Source organism: Ipomoea triloba, chromosome 5 (genome assembly GCF_003576645.1).
Source record: "Ipomoea triloba cultivar NCNSP0323 chromosome 5, ASM357664v1".
Classification (NCBI taxonomy): Eukaryota; Viridiplantae; Streptophyta; class Magnoliopsida; order Solanales; family Convolvulaceae; genus Ipomoea; species Ipomoea triloba.
The window spans coordinates 27,987,811-28,015,353 of NC_044920.1; the positions used below are offsets into that span (position 1 = coordinate 27,987,811).

Sequence of the window (27,543 nt, forward strand, 5' to 3'; positions counted from 1 at the left end):
TGAATCCTACTTGGATGGAATCATACAGCCAAACAAAATTATTGATCAGTCAATGCGGTATTTGAATCATAAAATCTTAAAAAGGACCCAACAGTGCAGTCTTAAACACTCACGATTGTGTTGTCTGCCTAGTTCTAACTTATAAGTTCGCATTTTTATGGTTTGTGATTCTGATGGCATCCATAGAAGTGGCAGGGCGCATATTGCAGAGTTAATTCAAGGGAAAAAGCAGTGCAAAATTATATTGGCGGCACCACTATAACTATTGAATTTTGAACTTCATGTTCGGAGCATTATGTACAAAATCAAATAAAGCTACCTTGAAAGAACATCACACACACACGCAAAGGGGAATAATAAAACTTCCTAGCAAACCTAATTTACTAACAATGGTCAGCACAACTGAGAAATAGAAATATCAAACACTATCAGCACCATCACCATCACCAATCTGTTTAACTCTCAGCGTTAGATATATCAGTATGATTGTTCCCATGATTGACCTATAAAGAAAAGAAAGTTGTGTTAGAAGTATTTATGTGATAATTATGTTCTTATTTTGAAATAAAACTCTCATAATGATCTTTGCTTTAGCATAATTACAAAACATTTTTCTGATAATCCATACAAATCATAACTCATTTCATTTCAGGCATCACCATCCAAAGTGCTTAAACATTTTGAAATCTGCTTTTGTAATATTTGGTTTACTATGTCATGAAAACATCATCCGTTAAAACTTTTGCAAAACACAACCATGGGTTCATTCTGATGAAATTTCCTTGAATTGGGATGAAAATTTCAGTAATGATACTTGGTTCTTGATCATTCATCAAATACAGATCAGAGCAGTAATGGGATGTATGATTGTATCATTGTATGAGCAGTATGGTTCAGGAAAGAAAGGAAAGTTCAAAATATGGAAAGAATGACTAGAAGGGCTAGCACTTACAGAATGGAGAACAGGAGAACAACTCTTCTTGAATTGAATGACGCTGAGCGCTTGTACTTCCTCAATCTGTTGGTAAGCGTATCACAGGTTTTCTCGGTCACACATTTGTCTGGTTCACAACATAAGCAGAGTTAGTAAATATGTTATCTTATCTAAAGAAGAGATTCCTGAGACATAAGAGTTTGTCGAAGTCATCTCTAGTGGGGATATGAACCTTAAAATACAAGGATTTAAATACAAGGCATGCTAGAAGAATAAAGAAAAGGATACATTTGGTAGAAATCCACTCAAAAAGATGCTGTGACATGAAATCTACCTCTGGAAGCAAACTTAGGTAACTCAACGCTATTATTCATTAAGAGTTGCATAAGCTTTCCTCCCAGCTGTGATGCGATTTCTCTCTGCAATATATTCTGGAATGCGATCAAACAACACTCTAAAGTACAAAACCCTTTGGCTGATTAATTTCTTTGGTAAATGTGAGCAGAGACTTACTGCTAAGCAATCCTCTGTCTTCAAATTCCGAGCAGTTCCATAGGCACATTTAGGAGCTTCCAACTTTCCTTTCTCAACATTTATATCCAAAATATATGGGACATAATTATCTGCATTTTTCATCTTCTGGTTGAAGTGGCTTTGACAGCTTGATGGGGCATCGGTGGTAATCGGAATTTCTACTTCATACGGTTTCGGAAGTGACTCGTATTGTTGATTGTTAGGACCTCCATTGCTCAATACAGCAAAATTGTGAGTTTCACGGCTCCGCTGAAAAAAAAAAAAAAAAAAAAAAAAAAANGATTTAACTAACTTCTGCACTGGTAAGTCTCAAATTGGAGTGTAATGTTGCAGCCCCTATTCCGAAAGATAGCGGCTGCATTGCCAGGGATGGAAACACTTTCATCTACGAAACAGGAAGATATGGTTGATGTGAATTTGAAGCCTACCACAAACACTAACAACTCAGAGCAGCAAGGAGGAGGTTGTGCGTGCTAGAGTTTGTTCCAAGAGGAGGAATGAGGATACTAGATAAATATGCAAAACTATATTAGGGTGTTTGATTGGATAAGTTTTTATCTTTATATATACATCTTCTCCATGTAGTTCAAAATTTTTGGAAATACAGAGAGGGAGGCTGCCCGTCTTCTCTATGTGATTATGAATCAAACTAATCAGGCTCTTAATTAATTTTGGTATTTTGGGTAGATAGCTTTTTGTCGGTGTTGTTGGATCCAACTAGCATAAAATTACGAAAAGTCAAATATATATATGTATACGGAGTACATAATAAGGAGGCAAGGAGGGCCTTTCCCAGTAATAATCAAAATACGGACTTAGAGAGTAAATGAGATCAGGTACTGACCGGGCCTGATGTCTTCAGGCAGACTGGAACCCCGCAGATTATTTATGTGCCCCATTTAGCTACCCGACAGGATTAGGTGTGGCGCAGGCGTGCGTTATTAGTGTCGAGACCCTAATGCCAATGGTGAAAGATCCTCTGAGATATGAATCTAACTCAATTATGTAGCGGCAGATCCAGATCTACTTGAATCCTACTTGGATGGAATCATACAGCCAAACAAAATTATTGATCAGTCAATGCGGTATTTGAATCATAAAATCTTAAAAAGGACCCAACAGTGCAGTCTTAAACACTCACGATTGTGTTGTCTGCCTAGTTCTAACTTATAAGTTCGCATTTTTATGGTTTGTGATTCTGATGGCATCCATAGAAGTGGCAGGGCGCATATTGCAGAGTTAATTCAAGGGAAAAAGCAGTGCAAAATTATATTGGCGGCACCACTATAACTATTGAATTTTGAACTTCATGTTCGGAGCATTATGTACAAAATCAAATAAAGCTACCTTGAAAGAACATCACACACACACGCAAAGGGGAATAATAAAACTTCCTAGCAAACCTAATTTACTAACAATGGTCAGCACAACTGAGAAATAGAAATATCAAACACTATCAGCACCATCACCATCACCAATCTGTTTAACTCTCAGCGTTAGATATATCAGTATGATTGTTCCCATGATTGACCTATAAAGAAAAGAAAGTTGTGTTAGAAGTATTTATGTGATAATTATGTTCTTATTTTGAAATAAAACTCTCATAATGATCTTTGCTTTAGCATAATTACAAAACATTTTTCTGATAATCCATACAAATCATAACTCATTTCATTTCAGGCATCACCATCCAAAGTGCTTAAACATTTTGAAATCTGCTTTTGTAATATTTGGTTTACTATGTCATGAAAACATCATCCGTTAAAACTTTTGCAAAACACAACCATGGGTTCATTCTGATGAAATTTCCTTGAATTGGGATGAAAATTTCAGTAATGATACTTGGTTCTTGATCATTCATCAAATACAGATCAGAGCAGTAATGGGATGTATGATTGTATCATTGTATGAGCAGTATGGTTCAGGAAAGAAAGGAAAGTTCAAAATATGGAAAGAATGACTAGAAGGGCTAGCACTTACAGAATGGAGAACAGGAGAACAACTCTTCTTGAATTGAATGACGCTGAGCGCTTGTACTTCCTCAATCTGTTGGTAAGCGTATCACAGGTTTTCTCGGTCACACATTTGTCTGGTTCACAACATAAGCAGAGTTAGTAAATATGTTATCTTATCTAAAGAAGAGATTCCTGAGACATAAGAGTTTGTCGAAGTCATCTCTAGTGGGGATATGAACCTTAAAATACAAGGATTTAAATACAAGGCATGCTAGAAGAATAAAGAAAAGGATACATTTGGTAGAAATCCACTCAAAAAGATGCTGTGACATGAAATCTACCTCTGGAAGCAAACTTAGGTAACTCAACGCTATTATTCATTAAGAGTTGCATAAGCTTTCCTCCCAGCTGTGATGCGATTTCTCTCTGCAATATATTCTGGAATGCGATCAAACAACACTCTAAAGTACAAAACCCTTTGGCTGATTAATTTCTTTGGTAAATGTGAGCAGAGACTTACTGCTAAGCAATCCTCTGTCTTCAAATTCCGAGCAGTTCCATAGGCACATTTAGGAGCTTCCAACTTTCCTTTCTCAACATTTATATCCAAAATATATGGGACATAATTATCTGCATTTTTCATCTTCTGGTTGAAGTGGCTTTGACAGCTTGATGGGGCATCGGTGGTAATCGGAATTTCTACTTCATACGGTTTCGGAAGTGACTCGTATTGTTGATTGTTAGGACCTCCATTGCTCAATACAGCAAAATTGTGAGTTTCACGGCTCCGCTAAAAAAAAAAAAAAAAAAAAAAAGAGAGAGAGAGAGAGAGAGAACATAGTCTCTTTCAGCAATCAATCGCACACTAACTGATAAAAGAACACTAGACAGAACTAAAAGAAAACAAATAGAAAGACGAAATTAATGATTAGGAAAAGAAAGCCAGTGATTCCGATATGTTTATTATAATAACAAATGTATACAATCAATTCATCAAATATTTTCCCGAAAAAAAAATAACCGCATTATCACCTATTTATCAGTAAACAAGTAATAAGATCAAATTGATCATAAGCCAGAAATCACATCAAAATAACGGCAGAACAAAATAAAACACGCAGATACACACTACAGCTACAGAGGCTTAGACCTCAAACAGAAACATGCAGTGTGCCGCAGTTCCACATGCTCAAACAGAACGGGCTCAAATTCAGAAAAACAAATCACAGCAAAGCAGAACAGAGCTTGGAGAGAAGATCGAAAAGCAGAAAAAACAGCAAAATGCAGCTGAAATCAGAGGAGAAAACTTAGAAGAAACAGCTAAACGGATCCAAGCAGGGAATCGCAGTGGAGAAACCTTATACCTCTTCGCCTGAAATCACCGCCATTGAGAGAGAAAGGTGCAGAAGACGTTACATGAGAAGAGAGAGTGATCCTTTCTAGGTCTAAGCAGCGAACGGGAAAGGATGCACGCTTCGATCTTCAGACACGCATCTCGGACAACAATGCCCTTCTCACTCCGCTTTTATGACATCAAATATCATTATCCACCGGACTTGGTCTGCTCCCCTTGCCACGTTGGAAAATTAAAAAGGAAATTTCTAAAAGCAAAATCATTTTTTTTTTCAAACTTGTCCATATTCAAACTACTTGCAAAGATTGGAAAATGATGCAATTAACTTTGAAAGTAAGAATTTTAATTATGGAAAATGCGTCATTATCCTATTGATTTTTACCTCCAAACTTTATCCACATTATGTGTCTGTATTTATTGGGTGTCAATGAATTGGATAAATAACTAATAAATAAATTTAACTACCAATTACGCATTTTGTCAAAAAAAAAAACTACCAATTACGCATCATGCAATAAATTTTATAAAGAAAATACATTGTAGTATTGCTCTTTAATAATAATAATATTATTATTATTATTATTATTATTATTATTAACTCAATTACTCATGACATGTCATGTGATATTTATTATCAAAATAAATATAATGTTAGTTATGAACTGCATTATCATAAATCTATTTGATTTTTATAATAACTAATGAAAATGGCAAGTAGTTTCAAATATTTAATAATATGACTTGTACTAAAAGTCACATTAGATTATACTCAACTAAATTAATATCGTTATTAAACTAATTAAATACAATTATATCAGTTAGAATGGTGTCAAATTTATGATATTTAAGCAATATTCATAAGTAAAGACAACCAAACAACAATATTTGTATCAAATGATGTGACTTGTGAAGATGTCATAGCATTATATGTGTAGTGACTTCCAATTAGGGTAATGGTAGAATTTTGACTTAGTGGAAGCTTTTCTGCATACATCTATATACTTTTTCTAAACTAATTAAATTACAAAAATTTATTTTTACAAAAATATGTATTTTAACATAATCCTTCGTAAGGAAAAGCTTACAAAATTTTATTTTACATCAAACATTTCATATTTGTGATTTGATAGCATCACTATTACTTTCCATAAAATCTCAAATTCGAGTCTCATCCCAATCAAATGTCGACATAATTTGTCGAGCAGATAATCAGATACTATATATAAGTTAGAGTGTACGCATAAAAAATACTCCGCTGTACAATTAGTTATTGACCATGTTTAGTAAATAGTTGTTAGCGGATAGATATTAGTTGATTGTGTTAGAGATATTACTAGTTGATAACATTAACTGATTATAGTTGATTGTGTTAGAGATAATTACCAGTTGATAACATTAGCTGATTATAGAAAAGTGTTTGGTAAATTAGTTGTTAGCTGATAATTGTTTGGTATAATTTTTTTTCTCAAAAAATTAATTGAAAAAGTTACTTTGACAACTTTTTGAATTTTAGCATTTTAAAGTTACAAAAAATTGATTAATCAAACACTTACAAAATTGACTGATAGGCTAATTATTTTAACAAACATGGCCATTATCTTGACAAATGGATAATTATTATTCCCAATGGATTTTTTTAGCATTTTAGATGTTGTATTGATATTGTGTAGTAGGTTAGTAGGTACTTTTATTTTTTATAGTATATATGAAGATTTTGAAAAATAAACTTATAACAAAGTAATTCCATTAAACTATAAAGATTTGTTGTAAAATATAGGAGAGAGGGAATGAAGGGGAATACGTTGGTGTAGCTGTTGAAGTACAAGGTATAGCCAGCCTATTTGCTACCTACTTGTAACTTGGCAACTTGATCAATGCTCATGTGATTCTTTTTAGTTACAGCTAAGCTATCAAATCAAATGTCCAATGGGCAATGGCAAATTTCCTGCCATTACTGTTCTTCACCTAAAAGGCTGTGCCATTAAATTATTGACCAAAGCTTGTTTTTGAAATTAGATACCTATCCTGCAGAGCCAACACCGCTTTGACCTTTGACCTTTGTTCATCTCATATTCTCAAGGCAACACCTATATTCATAAACATGAGATCCCATCACTCATCATTCAAATTTCTAGTGATGGAGAATTAGAGTTTAATATCAAAGAAAGAGCTTGAGAAATAACTACCACACAGAAGCAGATAAGTTTAAAACAGAGTGAGAATAGGAAAATGATATATGCACTGCTAATATATCCAGTTCGATTACTGTTCAAGTGAAGAATTCATTGGAGACTCTTTCTGTAACATACATTCGTTATTCCTAAAAGCTATAATTCTGAAAAATGGATGCGCATTTCAATTGACAACCTGATCAAATCTTGACCAATAATGAATCGTGTCTATACATTTCCAGTTGGAAAATCCTTACCGATGAATAGTTATGTGCAAGTAAGGGTGCGCTTCTATTGCTGCCAACCGTACTGCTGGTTTCTGTTGTTGCCCATCTGATTTGGGCCTCTACCACCGGCAGAGCCTCCATACTGACCACTTTGCGAGTAATTAGGAGGGACTCCATATCCACTGCCGACTCCACGAGGCCCGCTGTTTGGCACGCCACTTCCGGGTGGATATGGGGCATTGCCATAACCTCCACCTTGTCCTCCCCGGTCTTGGTAATATCCACTGCTGGGGTTGTTACCTCCTGGAGGGTATCTGCCCTGTCCTCCGGGATGACCCCTAGGCTTTCCATACTGATGATGACTAGATCCGGTCGCAAGTGCAGGTTGGGAGTTGTTATTCATAGGATGATTAGGTCCCCCACCCCAATGTTGAGCGTGAGCTTGTCCTGGTTGGATGGGAGGAAGGCGGCTATGATGTGGATGCTGCAACTTTTGTCGTTTTGCCATTTCTTCATTCTGCCGCTGCTGTTGTCGTTTCTTCTTTGTCTGGTACTCATGCGATGACTCGTATTTTGGTAGACTGATCAACATAAAAAAGGATAAAGATGTTTAAAGAAATGTATGGACACACTAATAATTTGGCCATTTGGGTGACACTTCACAATTGCAAGAAGTAATGGCATAATCAAGACTACTGCAGGATTGATCAGCAGGAAAATGAGCATGACAAATCAAGAAATAAAACTTACAAGATCATTACTAGTCATACCTTTTTGGATCACAAGGTAAGGGGTCAGTCCAAAAATATTCAGCATCAAGTGCATCCTTCGCAGATATCCTCTATACAAATTGAGACATAAGTTTAAAACACTTGGCTAGAGGCCTAGAAGGCAGCAAATAATTGTAAGATTCAAAATCTAAATTCAAAATGTGCCTCTTCGATGATGATATATTGATATAACATAATTTTAAGTGATCCTAGTCTTCTTCACACGGAAGTGTCATTACAGAACAAAAATTCAGCCATAAACCCCTAAATGCTACTCAATAATATTCTGTGTTTAAAAACTGCATGCTGGTATTTGTCACAGCAAAGACTACATCTGTATTTATTGTCATAAAAATATTGAAGTTTAACGAAAGAAAACATGATTGCGACAAAAAATTTCCGGATGGTCTTCTATTCATGCAATGCCTTTATAGTTATCAATCAATTTCAATATTTTCAACTCCACATCATCAATTTATTAAATTACATCAACTTCACAAACAATATAAGGAATTTGAATGCAGGTAGTATGCCACGTGAATAGATAGACCGGGTATGTAATGCTATGCAATGTGTAGAACTTGAGAATAGAATAAATTTATTAAGAATGTTTCGTATTGCCAAACTAATAGAGATACCAGTGAAGGATCAAGAGTCAGCATTTTGTCCAGTAGATCCAAAGCATGGCGATCAAAACTGCATCCAAGGTTATTATTAAGTAAATAACTATGACTTCTGTCCCAATATCGGATGATTGAAATAATAGGAGACTAGAAATTTTTGTACGTACTGTCTAAATACTTCTCTCACTCGTCTTTTTGCCGGCCTTGCTGGCTTGAACTTGTTGTACCAGGGAACCTGTGAAACCCCAGGCCAGTTAATTTCATCAGGGGTTCCACAAAGCTCAAAGATTTTACTCAACTGTTCAGGCTGCAATAAACAATTAATCAGAGGAAATCGATAATCAAAAAGAAAGAAAACAAAAGCACACAGGTGTTTTAGGTAAAAGTAATATGGAGTAACTAAAGCTTCCTTCATGCGCATAAATAGAAGATCATGAATAACCTATAGAAAGAGCTACACCTACAAATCCACCAACCACAGAATGTAGGAGTACTGTAAAATTAAGGGGCCAATGGATTTTAATATTTCATGACTTCATGTGCACGGAAAAAAGTCAAATGTAAAATTCCTGACAGAGCCTTACCTCATTTTTCCCAGGTAAAACTGGTTTCCCAAATAAAAGCTCAGCAAATATACAACCAACAGACCACATGTCAACAGCTGGGCCATATTTTGTAGCTCCAAGCAACAACTCTGGAGGCCTGTTCAAAAGTTAAAGATTAGCCAGCTGACAGAGGAACTGCATTTGCGGAATAGTTTCAAAGAGCCAGACAACCATTTTGCTATTACAGAGCTAGGAATTACCTGTACCAAAGAGTAATAACACGATTTGTAAGATGAGCATTCTGATCACCAGAAAATGATCGTGCTAGCCCAAAATCAGCAAGCTTCAGATTTCCCTCATTATCAATGAGAAGATTGGAACCTGCAAAAGAGAATCTCACATAGGTTTACTTTTCTAACAGAACATTAAACGTAAGAAACATAAAAGATGGAGGCAGGAATAACCTTTGATGTCCCTATGAAGAACTTGATTGATATGACAGTAATGAAGACCAGTAAGTAGTTGCTTCATGTAACACTGGAGAAATCATATCATATTGTTACAATAAGTCAATAACAGCCAGGCAGTTGAAGGTCAATATAATCTGAAAATAACTAAATTCTTTACTTGATATGCTTACAGTACTTTAATTTGTGGAATTGTGAATCTAAGTCCAGGACGATCAGAAAGACCAGTCAAGTCATGGTCCATGTACTCAAAAACCATATAAATGCTACCCTTGTACTTATTGTTATCTGCATTCGGAAAGAAAGAAAGAGTGCTATGTTATTCTCACCTTTTATAAGGAAAGAAGAAAATTTAACTCCACAAACAATAGTAGAGTTCAGTAGTTTCAGTACCTAGCTTCCCTTGCTCATCCCCTTCAGGGCCTAGAAAACATATTCATATAATCAGAATTAGTGAGAAAACGATGCCCATCATAAGCTTGCAATGGAAACATGAGCTAAGAATATCTAAAACCCAAGGTACCTTGAGATGTCACTATCTCTCTCAGCTTAATGACATTTTCATGCTGCAACTTCTTTAGAATTTTTATCTCCCGAATTGCAGTTATTGGAAACTGCATAGATAAAGGAAGTTACAAGAATTTGATCATAGGATGAGGGCATATGGAACACGATTACTGAGGAAAAACTTATATACCCCTTCTTTTTCATTGTCCATCCGGATCTTTTTTAAAGCAACTATTTCTCCAGTTCTTTTTTCTTTGGCCATGAATACTTGTCTGGAGAGGAGGTAAAAGTTATACCATGTGCAGAATTATACAAATCAAATAGGCAATACTTAATCTATTAAGAATAGAAACAATGAAATTTAATCCAAAACAACAAGAATAACAAGTTTAGACATTGGTATGATCAAAACCACAAATACAGTTTCCAAAGTGATAGAAATGATACCATAATGCTTATCCTCCCATACACAAACACTTCTTTTGTTATGGGACTTCTTTTTTATGATAAGTAATTTAGAAAAATATGGAGTATAATTTTATTATTGTATTTGATATGTAAACTGTGAGAAACAAGTAACTAACAACTGCAACAAACGTAATATCATGTCAAGCTAAAGCCAGTAAAAGGATGAACTATAGCTACCTAAGGTAGCAAATAAACAAAGCCTTTTTGGCAACATGGAGCACCTATTGTTTTGACTTGGATTTTTTGAAAAAAGGAACAGGGTAATAAATTTGGTATACACTACAAGAAGTCCAAAAAGTAGCAAATATTTGATATCATTTGCAAACAGAGCCTTTAAGTACCCCCCCCCCCCCCCCCCCCCCCCCCCCCCCCCCCCCCCCCCCCCCCCCCCCCCCCCCCCCCCCCCCCCCCCCCCCCCCCCCCCCCCCCCCCCCCCCCCCCCCCCCCCCCCCCCCCCCCCCCCCCCCCCCCCCCCCCCCCCCCCCCCCCCCCCCCCCCCCCCCCCCCCCCCCCCCCCCCCCCCCCCCCCCCCCCCCCCCCCCCCCCCCCCCCCCCCCCCCCCCCCCCCCCCCCCCCCCCCCCCCCCCCCCCCCCCCCCCCCCCCCCCCCCCCCCCCCCCCCCCCCCCCCCCCCCCCCCCCCCCCCCCCCCCCCCCCCCCCCCCCCCCCCCCCCCCCCCCCCCCCCCCCCCCCCCCCCCCCCCCCCCCCCCCCCCCCCCCCCCCCCCCCCCCCCCCCCCCCCCCCCCCCCCCCCCCCCCCCCCCCCCCCCCCCCCCCCCCCCCCCCCCCCCCCCCCCCCCCCCCCCCCCCCCCCCCCCCCCCCCCCCCCCCCCCCCCCCCCCCCCCCCCCCCCCCCCCCCCCCCCCCCCCCCCCCCCCCCCCCCCCCCCCCCCCCCCCCCCCCCCCCCCCCCCCCCCCCCCCCCCCCCCCCCCCCCCCCCCCCCCCCCCCCCCCCCCCCCCCCCCCCCCCCCCCCCCCCCCCCCCCCCCCCCCCCCCCCCCCCCCCCCCCCCCCCCCCCCCCCCCCCCCCCCCCCCCCCCCCCCCCCCCCCCCCCCCCCCCCCCCCCCCCCCCCCCCCCCCCCCCCCCCCCCCCCCCCCCCCCCCCCCCCCCCCCCCCCCCCCCCCCCCCCCCCCCCCCCCCCCCCCCCCCCCCCCCCCCCCCCCCCCCCCCCCCCCCCCCCCCCCCCCCCCCCCCCCCCCCCCCCCCCCCCCCCCCCCCCCCCCCCCCCCCCCCCCCCCCCCCCCCCCCCCCCCCCCCCCCCCCCCCCCCCCCCCCCCCCCCCCCCCCCCCCCCCCCCCCCCCCCCCCCCCCCCCCCCCCCCCCCCCCCCCCCCCCCCCCCCCCCCCCCCCCCCCCCCCCCCCCCCCCCCCCCCCCCCCCCCCCCCCCCCCCCCCCCCCCCCCCCCCCCCCCCCCCCCCCCCCCCNCCCCCCCCCCCCCATCATCCTTCAAAGATTTGGAAGAAAAGAATAATCACAACAAACTCAATAGTAACACCACACCAAGTAGTTAATCCTAGATTAAAACAAAAACTGTCTTATCCTAGTAACCCCAAACAAGAATTTGGTTGGGAGGGGGATCTAGTAAGTATCATTCTTTAGCAGAAATAAAGGAAATTGAAGTTTCAAGATAACTATCAAATTCAAACAAGAAATATTACAATGACGATAATGAGATCACCGGAAAAGGCAAATATACAACAAAAGGAGCATACAAATTTTGTGTCCTTGTACACAAAACGACTATAAAATAACCACAAATAGATTATTAAATGCCTAGGGTAAAACCCCATAGAGTGAAAGCTAGACTACATAAAAATCAAATACAGATCATACTCCCATTCATGATTAATGTATCTAAGGTTGCTTCATCTTTCTACATAAAATTGAAAAGTAAGTGCCTTTTCCGATTAACACTCAAAATTATCAAACAAAACGAAAAAAGATCGCGGCTTAGTGCAATTGACAAAGGGAAGAAGCTCACCCATAAGTGCCTTCTCCGATTTGCTCCAATTTTTCGAAGCAATCCACGCTTCGCGACCCCCACACCGGCGATTCGTCCAGATTCAGCTGCCCAGGAGCCGCCACCGCCATCTCTCTCTCTCGCTTTCTCTCCCTCACTCTATATGTATGTATGACGGTAGAAGATAAAAATAAATAAATAAAAGAAGAAGAAGAACGAACAAACGGGAAGGCTTTGGCGCGGAGAGGGCAAGAGTATCAGTACATTGGACTTTTGGAGGCGGAAGTAATGAAAGATCGTTTTTTGCAGATAGCTCTTATAGGTTAGATCGTTACGATAGGAAAATACGAAAGGAAAACTATTTTTTTTATTTTTTCCTTATATATTTCTCTTCTTTCTAATTATTAGGTGTCCAAGGTATATATATAACATTATTCACAAGAAAAATATAACTCAAACATACCTAATACTCTAGCTCTCTAGTCCATCTCCAAGTATGAAAGGGTAATGTCTCATTCAATATTAAAAATAGTGCTTGAGTAGATAAAATATGATTTTTATATTTAAATATTATGATTATTCTTAAATATTTTTATTGTGCTATTTATGAATTATTACATTATATGAGTAATGGCTCATTTCTTTCTATAATATATTTATTAGTTTACTAAATAAATTGTAACAAATATAAATCGATATAATAAAAATATAATATGAACTATTAGTCATACATCTTATTTCTATGAATGATTATTCATCATGAATAACTCATTTATGGAAATAACATTGATAAAGATATTGGGCTTACTCTAGGTGATCAGACCCAAATAGTATAGTCCATCAAAGAAAGGCCTCAATACCGGGGCCAATAGTTATACCATGCCATGGTCGCGGACTCGCGGGTCATATTGCAGCAAATTATTGTGTAAATCATGCTCTATATAGTTGTGTGGATCATAAATATAATATATATCATTTGATAGTATATAAAATAATGTACTTTACATACACAAATAATGAACTTTTAATATATTAAAAATGTATTTTTTATTTATAGTTCACACAATTGTGTGGACCATGATCCATGTAATAATGATTGCTAAGTTGCAAGGTGGATCCGTTACAATTTACATATTGAATAGTATGTAAATTGTTCGGTATGTAAATTGTGTATTTTGGACTCGATGCCACCTTGTAAGGTGGAACCGGGTCTACATAATAATTTGCCGATGGCGGACCTTGGAGTTAATCATTATATTGCGGTTCACTTTACAATGTAGACCACTGACATAAAATATATTTTAAGGGAAAATTGCACATTCTGTCCCTAAGTTATAGAGTAATTATATAATCCATCCCTAGGTGTTGGTCATACTCACTTTTCATCCATAAGTTATCATTGACGTTGCACTTTTCGTCTCTTTACTACTAAAACATCAGGGACGAAAATTACAATTTTAATATAACTCAGGGACGAAAAGTAAACATGAAATGACGAAAAGTACAATGTCAATGATAACTTAGGAACGAAAAGTGAGCATGACCAACACTCAGAGACATTTTACAATTACCTTATAACTTAGAGACGAAAAGTGCAATTTTATAACATAACAATTACAATTATAGAACTCTATGTTCACATTTTAATAACTATATATTCACAATTTCATAACTTTATATTCACAATTTCATATTTATATATTCAACAGTATAACACAATTTTTGAATCTATATAACAAAATTGTGAATATAGAGTTAAAAAATTGTGAATATTGAGTAATGTAATTTTGTATATTGAAATCTAAAATTGTGAATATTGAGTTCTAAAATTGTGAACATGGACCTGGATCCATAGCATAATTTGCCCACATTCTCATGCAATAGTTATACCATGAATCGGGGTCCATCTTACAAGGTAGACTCGTGTCCATTTACATACTAAATGTAACTTGTGAACATTCAATATGTAAATTGTGTATTTTAAACCCTCATGTCCACGTAATAATTTGCCCGCGTGTTGGCATGCCACATGAGTAAGCCCACAAACTAGCTGATGGGTAAATATGCACATGTACTAGTCGATCCGTAAATCACTTGTCCGTCGGTCACCCAACCTGTCCGTCAACGGTCACCCAACGGTCCGTCGACGGTCGCCCGGCATGATCGGAAGCAACACACCTTGTGGATTGGAGGCTCACGAGCGCAACAGTTGCTTGATGTGACGACCGACAACTTTTCGAGAACAGGGGATCCGTGTTTTCATCACCTCGAGCAACTCAACCACTTCGAGCAAACCGATGCGCATTTTGCGGAGTGACAGCCCATATGCCCTCCACTTGCATATCAGACACCATGTGCATAGTGAATCCACTTTGTATAAATAGGGGTCATTCCCCTCACTGAAAAAGGACTCATCAGTACTACACTAATACACTTGCGATTTGCTCATTTTTCTCCTACTTACTCTTTATTACTGTTCGTCACCCGTAGAGCGATATAGCTTCGAACCGCTCAGTCGCTGACCGGTAGACCGACCATATGACCGGCCGAACGACATTCCTCACCACCCGTAACACACGTATCCGTAGCGTAATCGTAGACCCCGTTTACATTTACGCTATCACTAGCTTTGAAAAAATTATAGAATATTATAAAAAGCTTCTTTTTTTTTCAATAAGCCCATAAACTAACTTCTATTCCATCAATTATACTTCCTTATGTGACAAGTGAACAGAACATTTCTATTTTGTAGGTTCAATAAAAAATTGTATACATCCAAAATACAAGAGAGAGAATAAAATTTTAGAGTGAAATTTGAGAGTACAATTAATATTTTTTATTTATTTATTACAAAGTGACATAAAAGCTCTACGCGTGTAATGATTTATATAATCGTTCCTGTCCATCAAACTTAAACATCAAATCAATTAATCCATATAATATATGCTTTCACGCGTTACTTTGACCAATTCACCCATCTACAGTAATAAGGGGCAATACTGCCATTATCTAAATTACGAGGAAAACTAATATGGTTGTATGTAATGGTTATATTATTGATACATGAAAAATAGTGTATTATTCAAAAAATAGGAATGTCACTACTATTTGTGGTGACATTACTATTTTTTTTAATTTCAAATTTATGAATTTAGTCACCTCTTAATCTTTACATCATGGAATAAAAGATTATATTAACTTTAATTTCAAAGTATTTGTAAAATAACAAATAAATCATCTAATTATAAAAAATTAAGAGTGAACATCTAAACTTGTAAAAATAGTGCACTTGACACTTTTTATTGGTTATCAACAATTAAAAACGATATACTTTACATTGCATCACAGATGTAAGGCATTATGATTAAAGAATATTTTTCTTTCGAAGTTAAATGTTTTGGGTGAAATTTAGTAATTAAAAAAAACACTCGTAACATACAAATATACTTTTGCATCCGCGTATTTACAAATAAAGAGAGAGAGAGACGGAGAAAAAAGAAGAAGAACGAGCAGAATGTGAGCATCTTTGTATAGCACGCTATGCCTAATAGGATTGGGTGATAGACACAAATGTTTGTCATTTTTTATATTTTTTCCATTTTTTCTTTATTTATTTTTGTTTTTAAATATGTATCTAGTTGTTTGTATTTACTATTTCTTCTTTTTCTTTATTTANTTTATTTTTGTTTTTAAATATGTATCTAGTTGTTTGTATTTACTATTTCTTCTTTTTCTTTATTTATATTTGTTATATATATATATATATATATATATATATATATATATATATAGTTGTGTGGATTTAATTGGTGATGCAGAAAAATATATTTCTTAACATTGCAGGTCTGATCGCTTTTGTAAGAAAAATGTTTCATTATTTTGAGTTTATAAAATTAAATTTATCCGCAAATTACATGAAACTTCATATGGCAATGGCCATAGACCCCTGTGCAGGACCATTTTTCTTCGTCTAAATTTTGACAAGATGCTAATGCCATGACAATCATCCCTAGCACCGACATATATACATGTACATACACACATACATACAGGTAAAAACAACCTTTAGACCATCCACATGGAGATTTTGGTGTGATTTTTGAGGAGTTTTTGTATGTGTGAATAGAAAAGAGAAAATGGAGAAAAAAAAAAACAAAACAAAGTTAAATTATAAATAGATAAATAAATAAAAAGAACAGAAAATGTATTAACGCGTCCAGGGGCACGCAACGTTGCAAGTTAAATTATAAATAGATAAATAAATAAAAAGAACATAAAATGTATTAACGCGTCCAGGGGCACGCAATGTTGCAAGTTAAATTATAAATAGATAAATAAATAAAAAGAACATAAAATGTATTAACGCGTCCAGGGGCACGCAATGTTGCCAGCACGCAAGACCAAACTGCCTTTTCATTTCCATGCGGGACCCACTATTGCCGACCAAAAACCTCATCTCCTGCAACACCCCCATCTTCTCTCTCTCCCTTCTCTCACTCCCACATCATTCATTTTGCTTCAAAAACTTCATCAAAAAGCACAAAGGGGGATGATCTTATTGTGAATTTCGAAAAAAGTATATTTTGAATAAAGAAGTCATGTTATTCTAAGCATTATATATATATATATATATATATATATATATATATATATATATTTTGAGAACTTATAATCATTATATTTAAATTTTAATATTAATAACTTGTTCAAATGCGTGAATTACTTGAATTTTACAAATTTAGAGGTTGAATTAAAACATTCTATAATTTGATAATTTAGTTACTATTTCACAAATAACTCAACTATCTATTTGACATTTTTGTCAAAGACTTTATGGTCAAGCGGTATAATTGTGACTCTTCTAAGTGAAAAGTCATAAGTTCAATCCAAATTATACAAAAGAAAAATCTATTTGACATTTTTGCCCGTATTCCTTACCTCACTAACCATTTAATAATTTAGGATTACCAAAATATACTCCGTAAAAATCTATTGCACATTGACATTTAGACTTGCTTTTACTCCGTAATAAAATATCCGTTGAACGCGCCAAAACTGCTTAAAGCAAAACTTTAGTTTGACCCGAGTATTACCAGGGCCCCACACGGCCATACCAACCATCACTGTATTCCATATCGGCGGCCCCCTCACTCTCCCCCACCACCGGAAACCACCTTCCTCCCTTGCTTCTTCCCTTCTCTTCTCCGCTTTCATTTTTCCTCATATAATCCCCTTTCTCTTGTCTTTTTCTCTTTTGTCCCCCCAGAAGTTTTACCTTTTATGGCTCCGTACCGTACTAAGCTTTCATGATTGCACCTAGAAATTCGATTTGGTAAGTTCGGGCTGATGCTTATTGAGATATACGGAGCTTTTTGAACAATCCAGAGCTGCTTTCATGGCGACGGAGAGTCGACGTTATGGCCTTAATGCTCAATTAGGTGCGTTCTTCGAGCTCGTAGATTTTTGTCCTTCGATATCTGAACTAGATAGAGAATGGCGTCTATTTTGGTCTGAATAGTGAATACTGATTTTCCCGATGATAAATACGAGTAGTTGTTATTGTGTTCATTATAGCTTTTTCTACAAAAGCAGTGATTCAGTTAGTAGAAAATGGAGACTGTATTTAAGTTTTGGTTTGTTTTGTTATTTAATGGAATTAGGTAAATAGTTGACTCTCAAATGAGCTTATCAGTGAAAGGAAGATATTCATGGAGGTGGTAATGAATAGCGTTTGTGTTAGTTCAACCACCTTTTTCATGTATATGTCCTGATCAAGGCTGCTGCAACACTTCATTTAATGTCCTTCGTTTGCAGTTTTATGTCGTAGGATGTGACTCACTGACTGACTCGCAACAAGAATAAAATCAAATAAAACAAAGTGAACCAGTGATGCATAAACTGTGTTGAAAGTTGAAACATCCAGTTACTGTTAAAGTCCTGACAAATGACTGGAAACTAATCTTTAAAAAAAAAAATAGTACAGAGCTGCTGACTAGATTTGTTTCTCTTTTCCCTTTTATCAAAGCCACTGTGAAATGCTTTTGTAATTTTACTCCAGTGTTCAGTGGTTTCAGACTTTAAACATGTATGCTGGAGCTGTAAAAGGAATATGCATCCAGACATTTTCCTATTCCAAATATGTTAATGAAGTTTGTATTGGATGCAGATATTGATCAGATACTCTTAGAAGCGCAACACAGATGGCTTCGCCCAGCTGAAATTTGTGAAATACTTAAAAATTACCAGAAGTTTCAGATTGCTCCTGAGCCTCCAAACACGCCACCAAGTATGATCTTGTAGCTGTATTTAGTTCACTACTGAACATGAAGTTATGGAACACAAACAAATGTGTCTTACTTAATAAGCAAGTGTTGATTTAGTAAACAATTTCTTAGGGCATTTGCACTATGTGACATTCAAGTTATTGAAAATGTAGCATGTTTGCTAGATAATCATTACTTGCCTTTTTTATTTTTAAATGCAACTAAAACTGTCACAACTGGTTGGTCTCTTTAACTTTGATGCATAAAGTAAAAAAAAATAGATTGGAAAGACACTATTCCATGTATCCTTTTGGACAGGGGCAGAGTCAATGTCCCTTGAGGGGACCATGGCTCCCAATGTTAAAAAAATTTCCTTCAATCCCGATCAGTGTAGAATTTTTCAATAAATTAGTGAAATTCCCTTGACAACTGGTGGTATTAACTGTTGGTTGTCATTTATTTCTTTTAGAGATCTTAATAGGTCGTGCATTAATACTTAATAAACAAATCATGGATTATTATATTATACAGAGTAGTAGATATGGTAAAAATACTGATGTTGATAATACTTTGAACTGCTTTAAGGTCCTGAGTTTGAATTGATTATTTATCATCATTTATTCAGTTTGATTTTGGATCATATATAAATAGCTCAATGTGCCAAGGACCTTGTAGTCCAGTGGCATCAAACCCTTCCCTTTATACAGGAGGTGGTGGGTTTGAGCCAGTGGGGGCAATACTGACTTTTGTGCTTCAATAGGTTGAGAAAGTAGTTACGAACAGATACTGCATTGTAATAGAGTTAGTAGTATTCAAAAAAAAAAAAAAAAAAAAAGCTCAATGCATCATTTTCTGTCAACTCATGGCTTTTTAAAGTTGCATTTTGCATTTCAAGTATTGCTGTGCTCATTTGTACATTTCTCAACTACTTCCATTTTCTCAGTATTCAAATGCAACAGAAGAGTTTGAGTTCAAAGCTCATCGACATGGCATTTGAGTCATCTTCACTTCTTCAGTGATTTTATTAATATTTGGTCTAACATTATATTCCATACAGATGGTTCACTGTTTCTTTTTGACCGGAAGGTGTTACGTTATTTTCGAAAAGATGGGCACAAGTGGCGGAAGAAAAAGGATGGGAAGACTGTTAAGGAGGCTCATGAAAGGCTGAAGGTAAAACTGAATGGTCCTTCCTTTTCTGATTGCCAGGAATCCCTTATGATGGAGACATCTTATTTATGAAATTCAGTATTTCCATCCAATTATTTCGATCTATAAATAAGTATCCTTCCAGGCTGGAAGCATTGATGTGCTGCATTGTTATTATGCTCATGGAGAAGAGAATGAAAATTTTCAAAGGCGTAGCTACTGGATGCTTGAAGAGTGAGTTTAAAAAGTTGCCTAGTGGTTGTTGAAAACTTTGATCTATACTATGCTTCAAATTTCAATTTATTGCTTCAGTACTTTTCTACTCTAGGCGCTATAGAGACTAGTGTGTCACTACTCTGCCTGACCCCTGTGATTGAGTAGTTTTTCTGCATGGTACCATTATGCTAAAAACAATTCAAATGTGACTTAATAATTTCTAAGAGGATTTATGGTCATGCTTTTGCACTCCAGGTGGCTTCATCTATGAAGCAATTCAAATTTCAGTCTGTTTTTGAACTTGTTCTCTTCTCTCTTTCAATACAAAATTATGCCAGCACCCACCACCCTGTCTCACTTTATATGCCCCATAGACTGTTTCTTAGTAATAAACTGACAAATGTCAACTTCAGTTTGATAATGATAAATTCAGCACAGATATGAAAATTCATAGAAAATACTACTTGACTATACCATTTTAATTAGCAGATATTGAGTTCAAAGTTATGGTCAATTATGCATTCTCTATTTCAGATTCTTAAGGGCTTCTGTTTCAATGTTCTCATATTTTTTCCCCTTGCACATCTGATCATATTTTGCAGGGAGATGTCACACATTGTTCTGGTTCATTACCGGGAAGTAAAGGTAATATGCTTCAATCCTTTTGCTTCTTCATTTGTTTCTTTTCAATAAAATGACATTTCTGTTTTGTGGTTTTTAATTTTTCCTCTTAAGCAATTTTACTTACAAAAAGAATTCAAATCATTAATCAGTTTGTTGAAGTGATTTCCTTATTTACTTCTATGCATCAGCATGGGGACAAGAGCATTTTACCTTTTCCTTAGAGCCATAATGGTTGACAATCTAGCGTTAGTGATTTGAGATCCATGAACACAGAATGAAGCATAGTGTTAGATAGTTGTACTTGTTTCCCTTTATGTTCTGTAAGGGATGGAACTTATTATGAATGTTAATAAAATTTTACATTTTGCAGGGCAACAGGGTAAATTTTAACCATGTCAAAGAATCTCAAATAGCAATTCCTGGTTACCAGGAAAGTGAAGATACAACTAGCCTGAACAGTGCCGTGGCCTCAGAATATGAAGATGCTGAATCAGGTACTTTTTAGTCATTCAATTATTTACTCCATATATCAAAATCAGGCTTCTCAACTTTTATGTTAGAATTTCGGAAATTAAGCTTAACTTTTTTTTTTTTTTTGGAAAACATTGACTATTGCAGTATACATTCAGCAAAAGAATCCTGTAGCCCACTCTTTTCTTGAAGTTCAGTCAAGTATGATGCAGAAGGCACAAGATAAACTCTCTGTTTCATTATATCCAGGCCCTCTTGCAAGTAATAAATTATTGTTTACTGTGTTATATTTTATATTTGATCACTTAAAGGATACCAGTAATCAAAAGCTTTGGACACAGTATGGTGCATGAGAAAGCAACACATTTTAATCTCTGCAGATGATCATCAAGGACAGTTTTCAGCTATTTCTGGCATAAACTTTCCCTCAATTGTGCAAGGTAACCAAAACAGAAATACTGCAAATATATATGTGCCTTGCCAAGGACATGGTTTCACTTCATGGAAGAACATTGAGGAAACCAGTACTGCTAGATATCAACCTGCACTTTCCTCAATGAACTCTGATACAATCAGTGCAGTGCAAGGTCAAGAAGATACTACTATTGGTTTTACAAATAACCTTGGTAATAAACAGAAGCTCATGAACTGTGTCTATGCCCTTGAAGAATGGCAGGTAAATAGTGATCCAAGTTACTCATTTCTGTGCCTTTTGTATGATATGCTTGTGTTCGAAATGGCCATTCTACTATCAAAGACCATTCCCTTGCTTTCTCTCCTTTTATCTGTTGTTGGTGAACGTCTTTAATCAAAGCACTAGAGTAAAAAAAAAAAAAAGGACTTCATTTGATAACATAAATAATAGTAAAACTGTAAAAGCAAAAATAAGCACTTCAAAATTCTTTAATTTTACAGTTAATAAGATTGGTTAGAAATCTATATAAAATTGATAATTGACCAATTAATTTATTTGACACCGCTGTCATAAATAACCAAAAATAAGACTAACGTATTGAGTTGAAAGGAACTGGTTGATAACTAGACATTTTTTATGGTAACTATCAGCTTGTCCATTTTATTTATAAGAACATCTAGCAATAGATAAGTCATTACCAACGTGCTTGCCTAGAATTTAAATCCTTCAGTCCCTCTGGCCTCTTCCCACATTATCTTTTTCTCTTGATATAACATTTTTGCTTATTGCATGTACAGTGAACTTTAAAATGAACTTCTACATCTTCAATGAGCTCAATTCTTTTGCTGTAAAAACCTAACATCTCTATAGAGTCCATGAGGATGTGAAGATAGGAGAGATGAATAAAAGGAGAAAGGTCTATCATTTTAAAATAATACATTTGTAGTCACTTTTAGTAGTTGGCCAGTCTCCATATAACTTGCTATCAGCATTCTATCTGCTGCGTCTTAGCTTAGTATTTGGAAATGGTGGTTTGGACCATTGTATGCAAGATTATGAATGGGTTTTGGTAACAGTTGTGATTCATTGACCTGATAACTTTGCTTTGAACTCCATTCGAAGCTTATTCAGTGGCCTAAAAAAAATTTAAATTTATTCCAAGGCAATGATGGGATGCTGGGGTGTGTGAAACAGTGCAATAGAGGTCCAAATAGTGATGTGCATCACATAGATTTATGATTTGGCTTTGGTGTGCCCTTAGTAATGTGGAAATGCGCTTATCCTGTTCTCATGTTGGTTTGACATTATAATGTGTTCAATACTACCACTAATTAGTTGGTGAAAAATTTGAACCATGTTGCATTTTAGTCTCTTTACATCCTGACATACTTATCAAGCTTGTATTAATCAAGCTTCTATTGCATAATTATCAAGCTTGTAATGTCAAGAGGCTATGAGAATATGTTGTTTTCTGTGATAACTTAATATCTTGGTCTCATAGTCATAGCTTACATCACTAAATACATTGTACATGCTTGTTGAAATAGCCCAATCATAGTATTAGTTTCCCTGATATTATAATTTTGTCTCGTTACAAATGCAGACATCTGAAGGCGATTCCTTGCAATCATCAAAATGGTCTGTGGATCAAAAGTTGAATCCAGATCAAGCATGTGATTTTAGCACCAAGCAGAAACCGATGGAATTTTGTGATTTTCCTACTAAGCATAAGCATCCTATGCAAAATGATCAACAGGTGCAGCTTACTGATGCAGATGGTGGGAACTTTGCCAAAACCAAGTTAGATAGTGATCTCAACATGAGGATTAACACTGATCATTCAGCTCTAAAGCAACCTTTGTTAAATGGCTTTCTAAGACAAGAGCTGAAGAAACTTGACAGCTTTGATCGTTGGGTAAATAAGGAACTTGAAGATGTAAATGAGCCACACATGCAAACCAGTTCTGGAAACTATTGGGATAATGTTGGGAATGAAGATGGAGTTGATGAATCCACTATTGCTTCCCAAGTACAGCAGGACACCTATGTGCTTAGCCCCTCCCTTTCCCAAGACCAGTTCTTTAGCATTACTGAATTCTCACCAAACTGGGCATATGCTGGCACAGAGATCAAGGTAATTAATACATCATGATCATGCTTGATAGGATGTAATGAAAGACATTCTTACTATCAAGAAAATGTTTCTTTTTTCATTAATAATTTTTAAGAGAGCCTTCTTATAAGCCCTTTCCTATAGATTTGAAGCAAACAATAGAATAAAGCTCCTTTTTCATATTTTATAGGTAAAACAATATAATAAAAACCTTCCTGATGACTTAATTCAGAAAAAAATATTCTAACAATGCATCCCTAATATTCTAACACAAAGAACTATCTTGATTGGTGCAAGACTACTTTCCATGTGTTAAAATTAATATCAGAAACTAGTTGAAAGTGGGTGGGTTACTTCAATTTACATGATTATTAATGTCTGATTAAATATTAATGATCGAATGTCTTTATAGTTCCCCTTTGAAGTAATATTATTTGTTTCATTCTTTTTATTTATTTTTTATTGGCAATAAGATTTTTTTTTATTCATAACCAGATTCGAATTACTGGGAGATTCTTAAAGTCTCAGCAAGAAGTGGACAAGTGTAATTGGGCATGCATGTTTGGTGAGCTGGAGGTTCCAGCTGAGGTTATATCAGATGGGGTGCTTCGTTGCCTTACACCTATGCAGAAGGTAGGGAGAGTTCCCTTCTATGTCACATGCTCCAATAGGTTAGCATGTAGTGAAGTGAGAGAATTTGAATTCCGGGTTAACGAGATTGAAAGTGCAAATAGTGGAAGCTCTAAAGAAAGTCTTCTTAATATGAGGTTTGGGAATTTATTGTCTTTGGAATCTGTCAGTTTCGAGAACTCTGTCCCAGGCAACATGGATTATGTGTCTCACCTTACCAGTACAATCAATTCATTGCTGAAAGAGGACAACAGTGAATGGGAACATATGTTTCCCCATACTTCTGAGGACCAGCTGCACCAAAAGTTTCTAAAGGAGAAATTGCGCCTTTGGCTCCTTCAAAAGGTTGTGGAAGGTGGGAAAGGCCCTAATGTACTGGATGAGAGTGGTCAAGGGGTTCTGCATTTTGCAGCTGCTCTTGATTATGACTGGGCTATACCGCCAACTTTAGTTGCAGGAGTAAATGTTAACTTCCGAGATGTAAATGGATGGACCGCCCTTCATTGGGCAGCATTCTGTGGGAGGTATTCCATTAAGTTTCTTTTATTATTCCTATCTTCAGTAAGCCATTTGTTTCAATTTTCTTCTATTTTGGTGATTTGGTCTCTGGTGGCCTATTTGGAGACAAGTGACTGAGAGACTCAAGGACACAATTAGTGTTAAATAGCATGCTTGGCTAAATTTGATATCCTGATTTTATTGTGGAGCATTTTCTATTATTAGCTTTCCATGCTGCAGTTCATTGTGTTTGACTTGTTTCTGAAAGTTCTTTTTGTTTTCTTTTACTACATCAGAGAGCGGATGGTAGTTTTCCTCATCGCTTTAGGTGCAGCTCCAGGAGCGTTGACAGATCCCACTCCTCAACATCCTTCAGGTAGAACACCTGCTGACTTAGCATCAAGCAATGGGCACAAAGGAATTGCTGGCTATCTAGCAGAAGCATCCTTAAGTACCCACCTTTCATCCCTTGAGTTGAAGGAAAATAAAGAGGATAAAAATGGAGATGCCTCTGGGGTAAAAGCTATCCATGGGGTTTCTGAACGGGCTGCTACTCCTGTTAATGATGGTGATTTGCCTTATGGACTGTCATTAAAGGACTCACTAGCTGCTGTCCGAAATGCAACCCAAGCAGCTGCTCGCATTCATCAAGTTTTCAGAGTCCAATCATTCCAGAGGAAGCAGATAAAAGAATATGGTGATGGTGAAGTTGGACTGTCAGATGAGCGTGCCCTTTCACTTCTTGCTGTGAGGAAGAACAGAGCAGGACAAAATAATGAACCTTTGCATGTTGCTGCAATGCGCATACAAAACAAATTTCGCAGCTGGAAGGGACGAAAAGATTTTCTTCTAATTCGACAGCAAATTATTAAAATTCAGGTGTGTTGTTGTGGGTCCAAAATGGATATAGGCACTTTGTTTTTTTTTTTTGGGTGTTTTACATTTTTATTCTTTTCCATTTCATCATAATAATCTTCCTAACTTATCTCTGATTCTCTGCTCCTGATTTTTTACATGTGTTGTTGCTCTTTCTTTCGCGTAAAAGGCACATGTAAGAGGACACCAGGTGAGGAAGAACTATAGAAAGATAACCTGGTCAGTTGGAATCCTGGAGAAGGTAATTTTGCGATGGAGACGAAAAGGAAGTGGCTTGCGTGGGTTTAAGTCAGAAGCACTTGCTGCTGAAGGGCACAACATGCAAGATCAACCTAAGCAAGAGGATGACTATGATTTTCTTAAAGAAGGGAGAAAACAAACCGAGGAGAGGCTGCAGAAGGCTCTTGCCAGGGTACAATCCATGGTTCAATATCCCGAGGCTAGAGATCAATACCGAAGACTGCTAAATGTTGTCTCTGAGATGCAGGAAACTAAGGTAAACCTACTTCATTAGTTTTTATGCATACCTAAATACCTGATACGCCATAATTTTCCTGCACTCCATTTCCTTCAACTTTTCACCTTCTGAGTTATTTGACTAATAACTATGCTTGTTTTCTTACTGGAAAAATATGATTCAGTATATATGTTACTTTTATTTTGAGTAACCACTAACTATACATCAAAGAGAGTGCCACTTCCTTGAGTCTCCTTCCATCTCCATTTATGTGGGAGTGAGAGTGCCCAGAAAATGTCAAGAGTGGGCTTAGTTAAGTAGGCGAGAGAATCTTATTGAGATCTCCAGTCCAAAATGTCTTATTTAAATTATTTTGTTTTCAATTTAATTCTTAGATCTCTTTGTATGCTCTAAGCAGTGGATAGACTTGGCATTCATTCTGAAACCTAAGAAAATTGCTTATCTTCATCACGCAGAATAAATATGACAAGGTCTTGAAACGTTCAGGCCGCACATATGATTTTGATGAAGACCTGATGGAACTGGAAGCTTTCTTGAATGATGACACATTCATGCCCACAGCATCTTGAATCATGTGCTATTAAAAACTTATATTAAGTCTGGTTTTGTGCATAACTTAATTAACTAGTGAGGGCTTATACATAGGTTACCTGACAAACGCGTAGATGTGCTCTGACTAGGTATATTAATTTGGCTGGGATTGATATTTTACAGTCATTGCAATGTATCATGTATGGGACATTTTCTAGATTTACTTTATCAACTAGGCTAATGAAACTGTACTACCAAATCCATGTATTTATGAATTAGCCAATGTACAAAAAATAATGTATTCATTTTGCATGCTTAAATAGGTGAATTAATACATTTTATGTATTCAAAAATAATGTATGGAGTATTTGGTAAGAAATGTTTAATAGAATTAAAGTAAAATGTATTAATTGGTAATATTGCATAAGTATGGTATCTCTATATTTTCGGTCAAATTAGAACACAATTCGTAGCAGAAGATGGCATAATTAACTTATGGTAATATTGCATTATTATGGTAGAATAAGAACACAGTTGGTAGAGAAGATAACAAACATTTCTTACCAAATCTATTAAACATTTCTTACCAAATAATGTATTCATTTTGCATGCTTAAATAGGTGAATTAATACATTTTATGTATTCAAAAATAATGTATGGGACAAGGGGTTTTGAAACAATAAACTCTATAGAGTGTGTAGTCCATGATGTAATAATTTTTATTTTTTTTTACTATAAACTCTATAGAGTATGCAACAATTTC

The 27,543-nt window shown here is 37.3% G+C and overlaps 4 protein-coding genes across 6 annotated transcripts; 1 reads left to right on the top strand and 3 right to left on the bottom strand.

Annotated features, from left to right (window-relative positions):
• Positions 1 to 215: 215 nt before the first annotated feature.
• LOC116020699 lies at positions 216 to 1,738 on the bottom strand. 2 transcript variants are annotated; one of them, XM_031261195.1, is made up of 4 exons: positions 1,448 to 1,738; positions 1,269 to 1,353; positions 953 to 1,061; positions 216 to 503 (listed from the first exon to the last, which is right to left on the bottom strand). In XM_031261195.1, the coding sequence occupies exons 1-4, from the start codon at positions 1,568 to 1,570 to the stop codon at positions 419 to 421; spliced, it is 402 nt and encodes a 133-aa protein (XP_031117055.1). In that variant the 5' UTR covers positions 1,571 to 1,738; the 3' UTR covers positions 216 to 418. The 2 variants fall into 2 exon arrangements, with proteins under 2 accessions (XP_031117055.1, XP_031117054.1); XM_031261194.1 differs by having other exon boundaries at positions 1,269 to 1,365.
• Positions 1,739 to 2,711: 973 nt separating this feature from the next.
• LOC116020693 lies at positions 2,712 to 4,946 on the bottom strand. 2 transcript variants are annotated; one of them, XM_031261187.1, is made up of 5 exons: positions 4,788 to 4,946; positions 3,944 to 4,213; positions 3,765 to 3,849; positions 3,449 to 3,557; positions 2,712 to 2,999 (listed from the first exon to the last, which is right to left on the bottom strand). In XM_031261187.1, the coding sequence occupies exons 1-5, from the start codon at positions 4,809 to 4,811 to the stop codon at positions 2,915 to 2,917; spliced, it is 573 nt and encodes a 190-aa protein (XP_031117047.1). In that variant the 5' UTR covers positions 4,812 to 4,946; the 3' UTR covers positions 2,712 to 2,914. The 2 variants fall into 2 exon arrangements, with proteins under 2 accessions (XP_031117047.1, XP_031117046.1); XM_031261186.1 differs by having other exon boundaries at positions 3,765 to 3,861.
• A 2,047-nt stretch (positions 4,947 to 6,993) lies between these two features.
• LOC116020662 (cyclin-dependent kinase C-2-like) lies at positions 6,994 to 12,810 on the bottom strand. The gene is made up of 12 exons (XM_031261146.1): positions 12,538 to 12,810; positions 10,278 to 10,359; positions 10,104 to 10,194; positions 9,974 to 10,003; positions 9,759 to 9,868; positions 9,578 to 9,650; positions 9,374 to 9,494; positions 9,153 to 9,270; positions 8,736 to 8,875; positions 8,584 to 8,641; positions 7,946 to 8,016; positions 6,994 to 7,756 (listed from the first exon to the last, which is right to left on the bottom strand). Exons 1-12 carry the CDS (start codon positions 12,645 to 12,647, stop codon positions 7,240 to 7,242), a joined length of 1,521 nt encoding a protein of 506 aa, XP_031117006.1. The 5' UTR covers positions 12,648 to 12,810; the 3' UTR covers positions 6,994 to 7,239.
• Positions 12,811 to 17,656: 4,846 nt separating this feature from the next.
• On the top strand, positions 17,657 to 27,133 carry LOC116020647 (calmodulin-binding transcription activator 3-like). Its single transcript, XM_031261123.1, has 13 exons — positions 17,657 to 17,954; positions 18,683 to 18,802; positions 19,837 to 19,952; positions 20,074 to 20,162; positions 20,747 to 20,789; positions 21,139 to 21,262; positions 21,387 to 21,500; positions 21,620 to 21,915; positions 23,258 to 23,788; positions 24,263 to 24,921; positions 25,192 to 25,774; positions 25,941 to 26,267; positions 26,705 to 27,133. Exons 1-13 carry the CDS (start codon positions 17,912 to 17,914, stop codon positions 26,816 to 26,818), a joined length of 3,159 nt encoding a protein of 1,052 aa, XP_031116983.1. The 5' UTR covers positions 17,657 to 17,911; the 3' UTR covers positions 26,819 to 27,133.
• The last annotated feature ends 410 nt before the right edge of the window (positions 27,134 to 27,543 follow it).

Bases quoted from the DNA above. Each gene is read 5' to 3' on its own strand.
- LOC116020647 (XM_031261123.1), top strand. From the start codon at position 17,912: ATGGCGACGGAGAGTCGACGTTATGGCCTTAATGCTCAATTAG. The intron at 19,953-20,073 runs GTAAAACTGAAT...GTATCCTTCCAG, and splicing joins AGGCTCATGAAAGGCTGAAG to GCTGGAAGCATTGATGTGCT. The intron at 23,789-24,262 runs GTAATTAATACA...ATTCATAACCAG, and splicing joins ATGCTGGCACAGAGATCAAG to ATTCGAATTACTGGGAGATT.
- LOC116020662 (XM_031261146.1), bottom strand. From the start codon at position 12,647: ATGGCGGTGGCGGCTCCTGGGCAGCTGAATCTGGACGAATCGCCGGTG. The intron at 10,004-10,103 runs GTACCTTGGGTT...TATGTTTTCTAG, and splicing joins AGAGATAGTGACATCTCAAG to GCCCTGAAGGGGATGAGCAA. The intron at 9,495-9,577 runs GTTATTCCTGCC...TCTCTTTTGCAG, and splicing joins TCTTCATAGGGACATCAAAG to GTTCCAATCTTCTCATTGAT.
- LOC116020699 (XM_031261194.1), bottom strand. From the start codon at position 1,570: ATGAAAAATGCAGATAATTATGTCCCATATATTTTGGATATAAATGTT. The intron at 1,366-1,447 runs GTAAGTCTCTGC...ATCGCATTCCAG, and splicing joins AGACAGAGGATTGCTTAGCA to AATATATTGCAGAGAGAAAT. The intron at 504-952 runs GTAAGTGCTAGC...TTTTCTTTATAG, and splicing joins GTTCTCCTGTTCTCCATTCT to GTCAATCATGGGAACAATCA.
- LOC116020693 (XM_031261186.1), bottom strand. From the start codon at position 4,811: ATGGCGGTGATTTCAGGCGAAGAG. The intron at 4,214-4,787 runs GTATAAGGTTTC...TTTTTTTTTTAG, and splicing joins CGGTGATTTCAGGCGAAGAG to CGGAGCCGTGAAACTCACAA. The intron at 3,558-3,764 runs GTAGATTTCATG...GTTGTGAACCAG, and splicing joins ACCTAAGTTTGCTTCCAGAG to ACAAATGTGTGACCGAGAAA.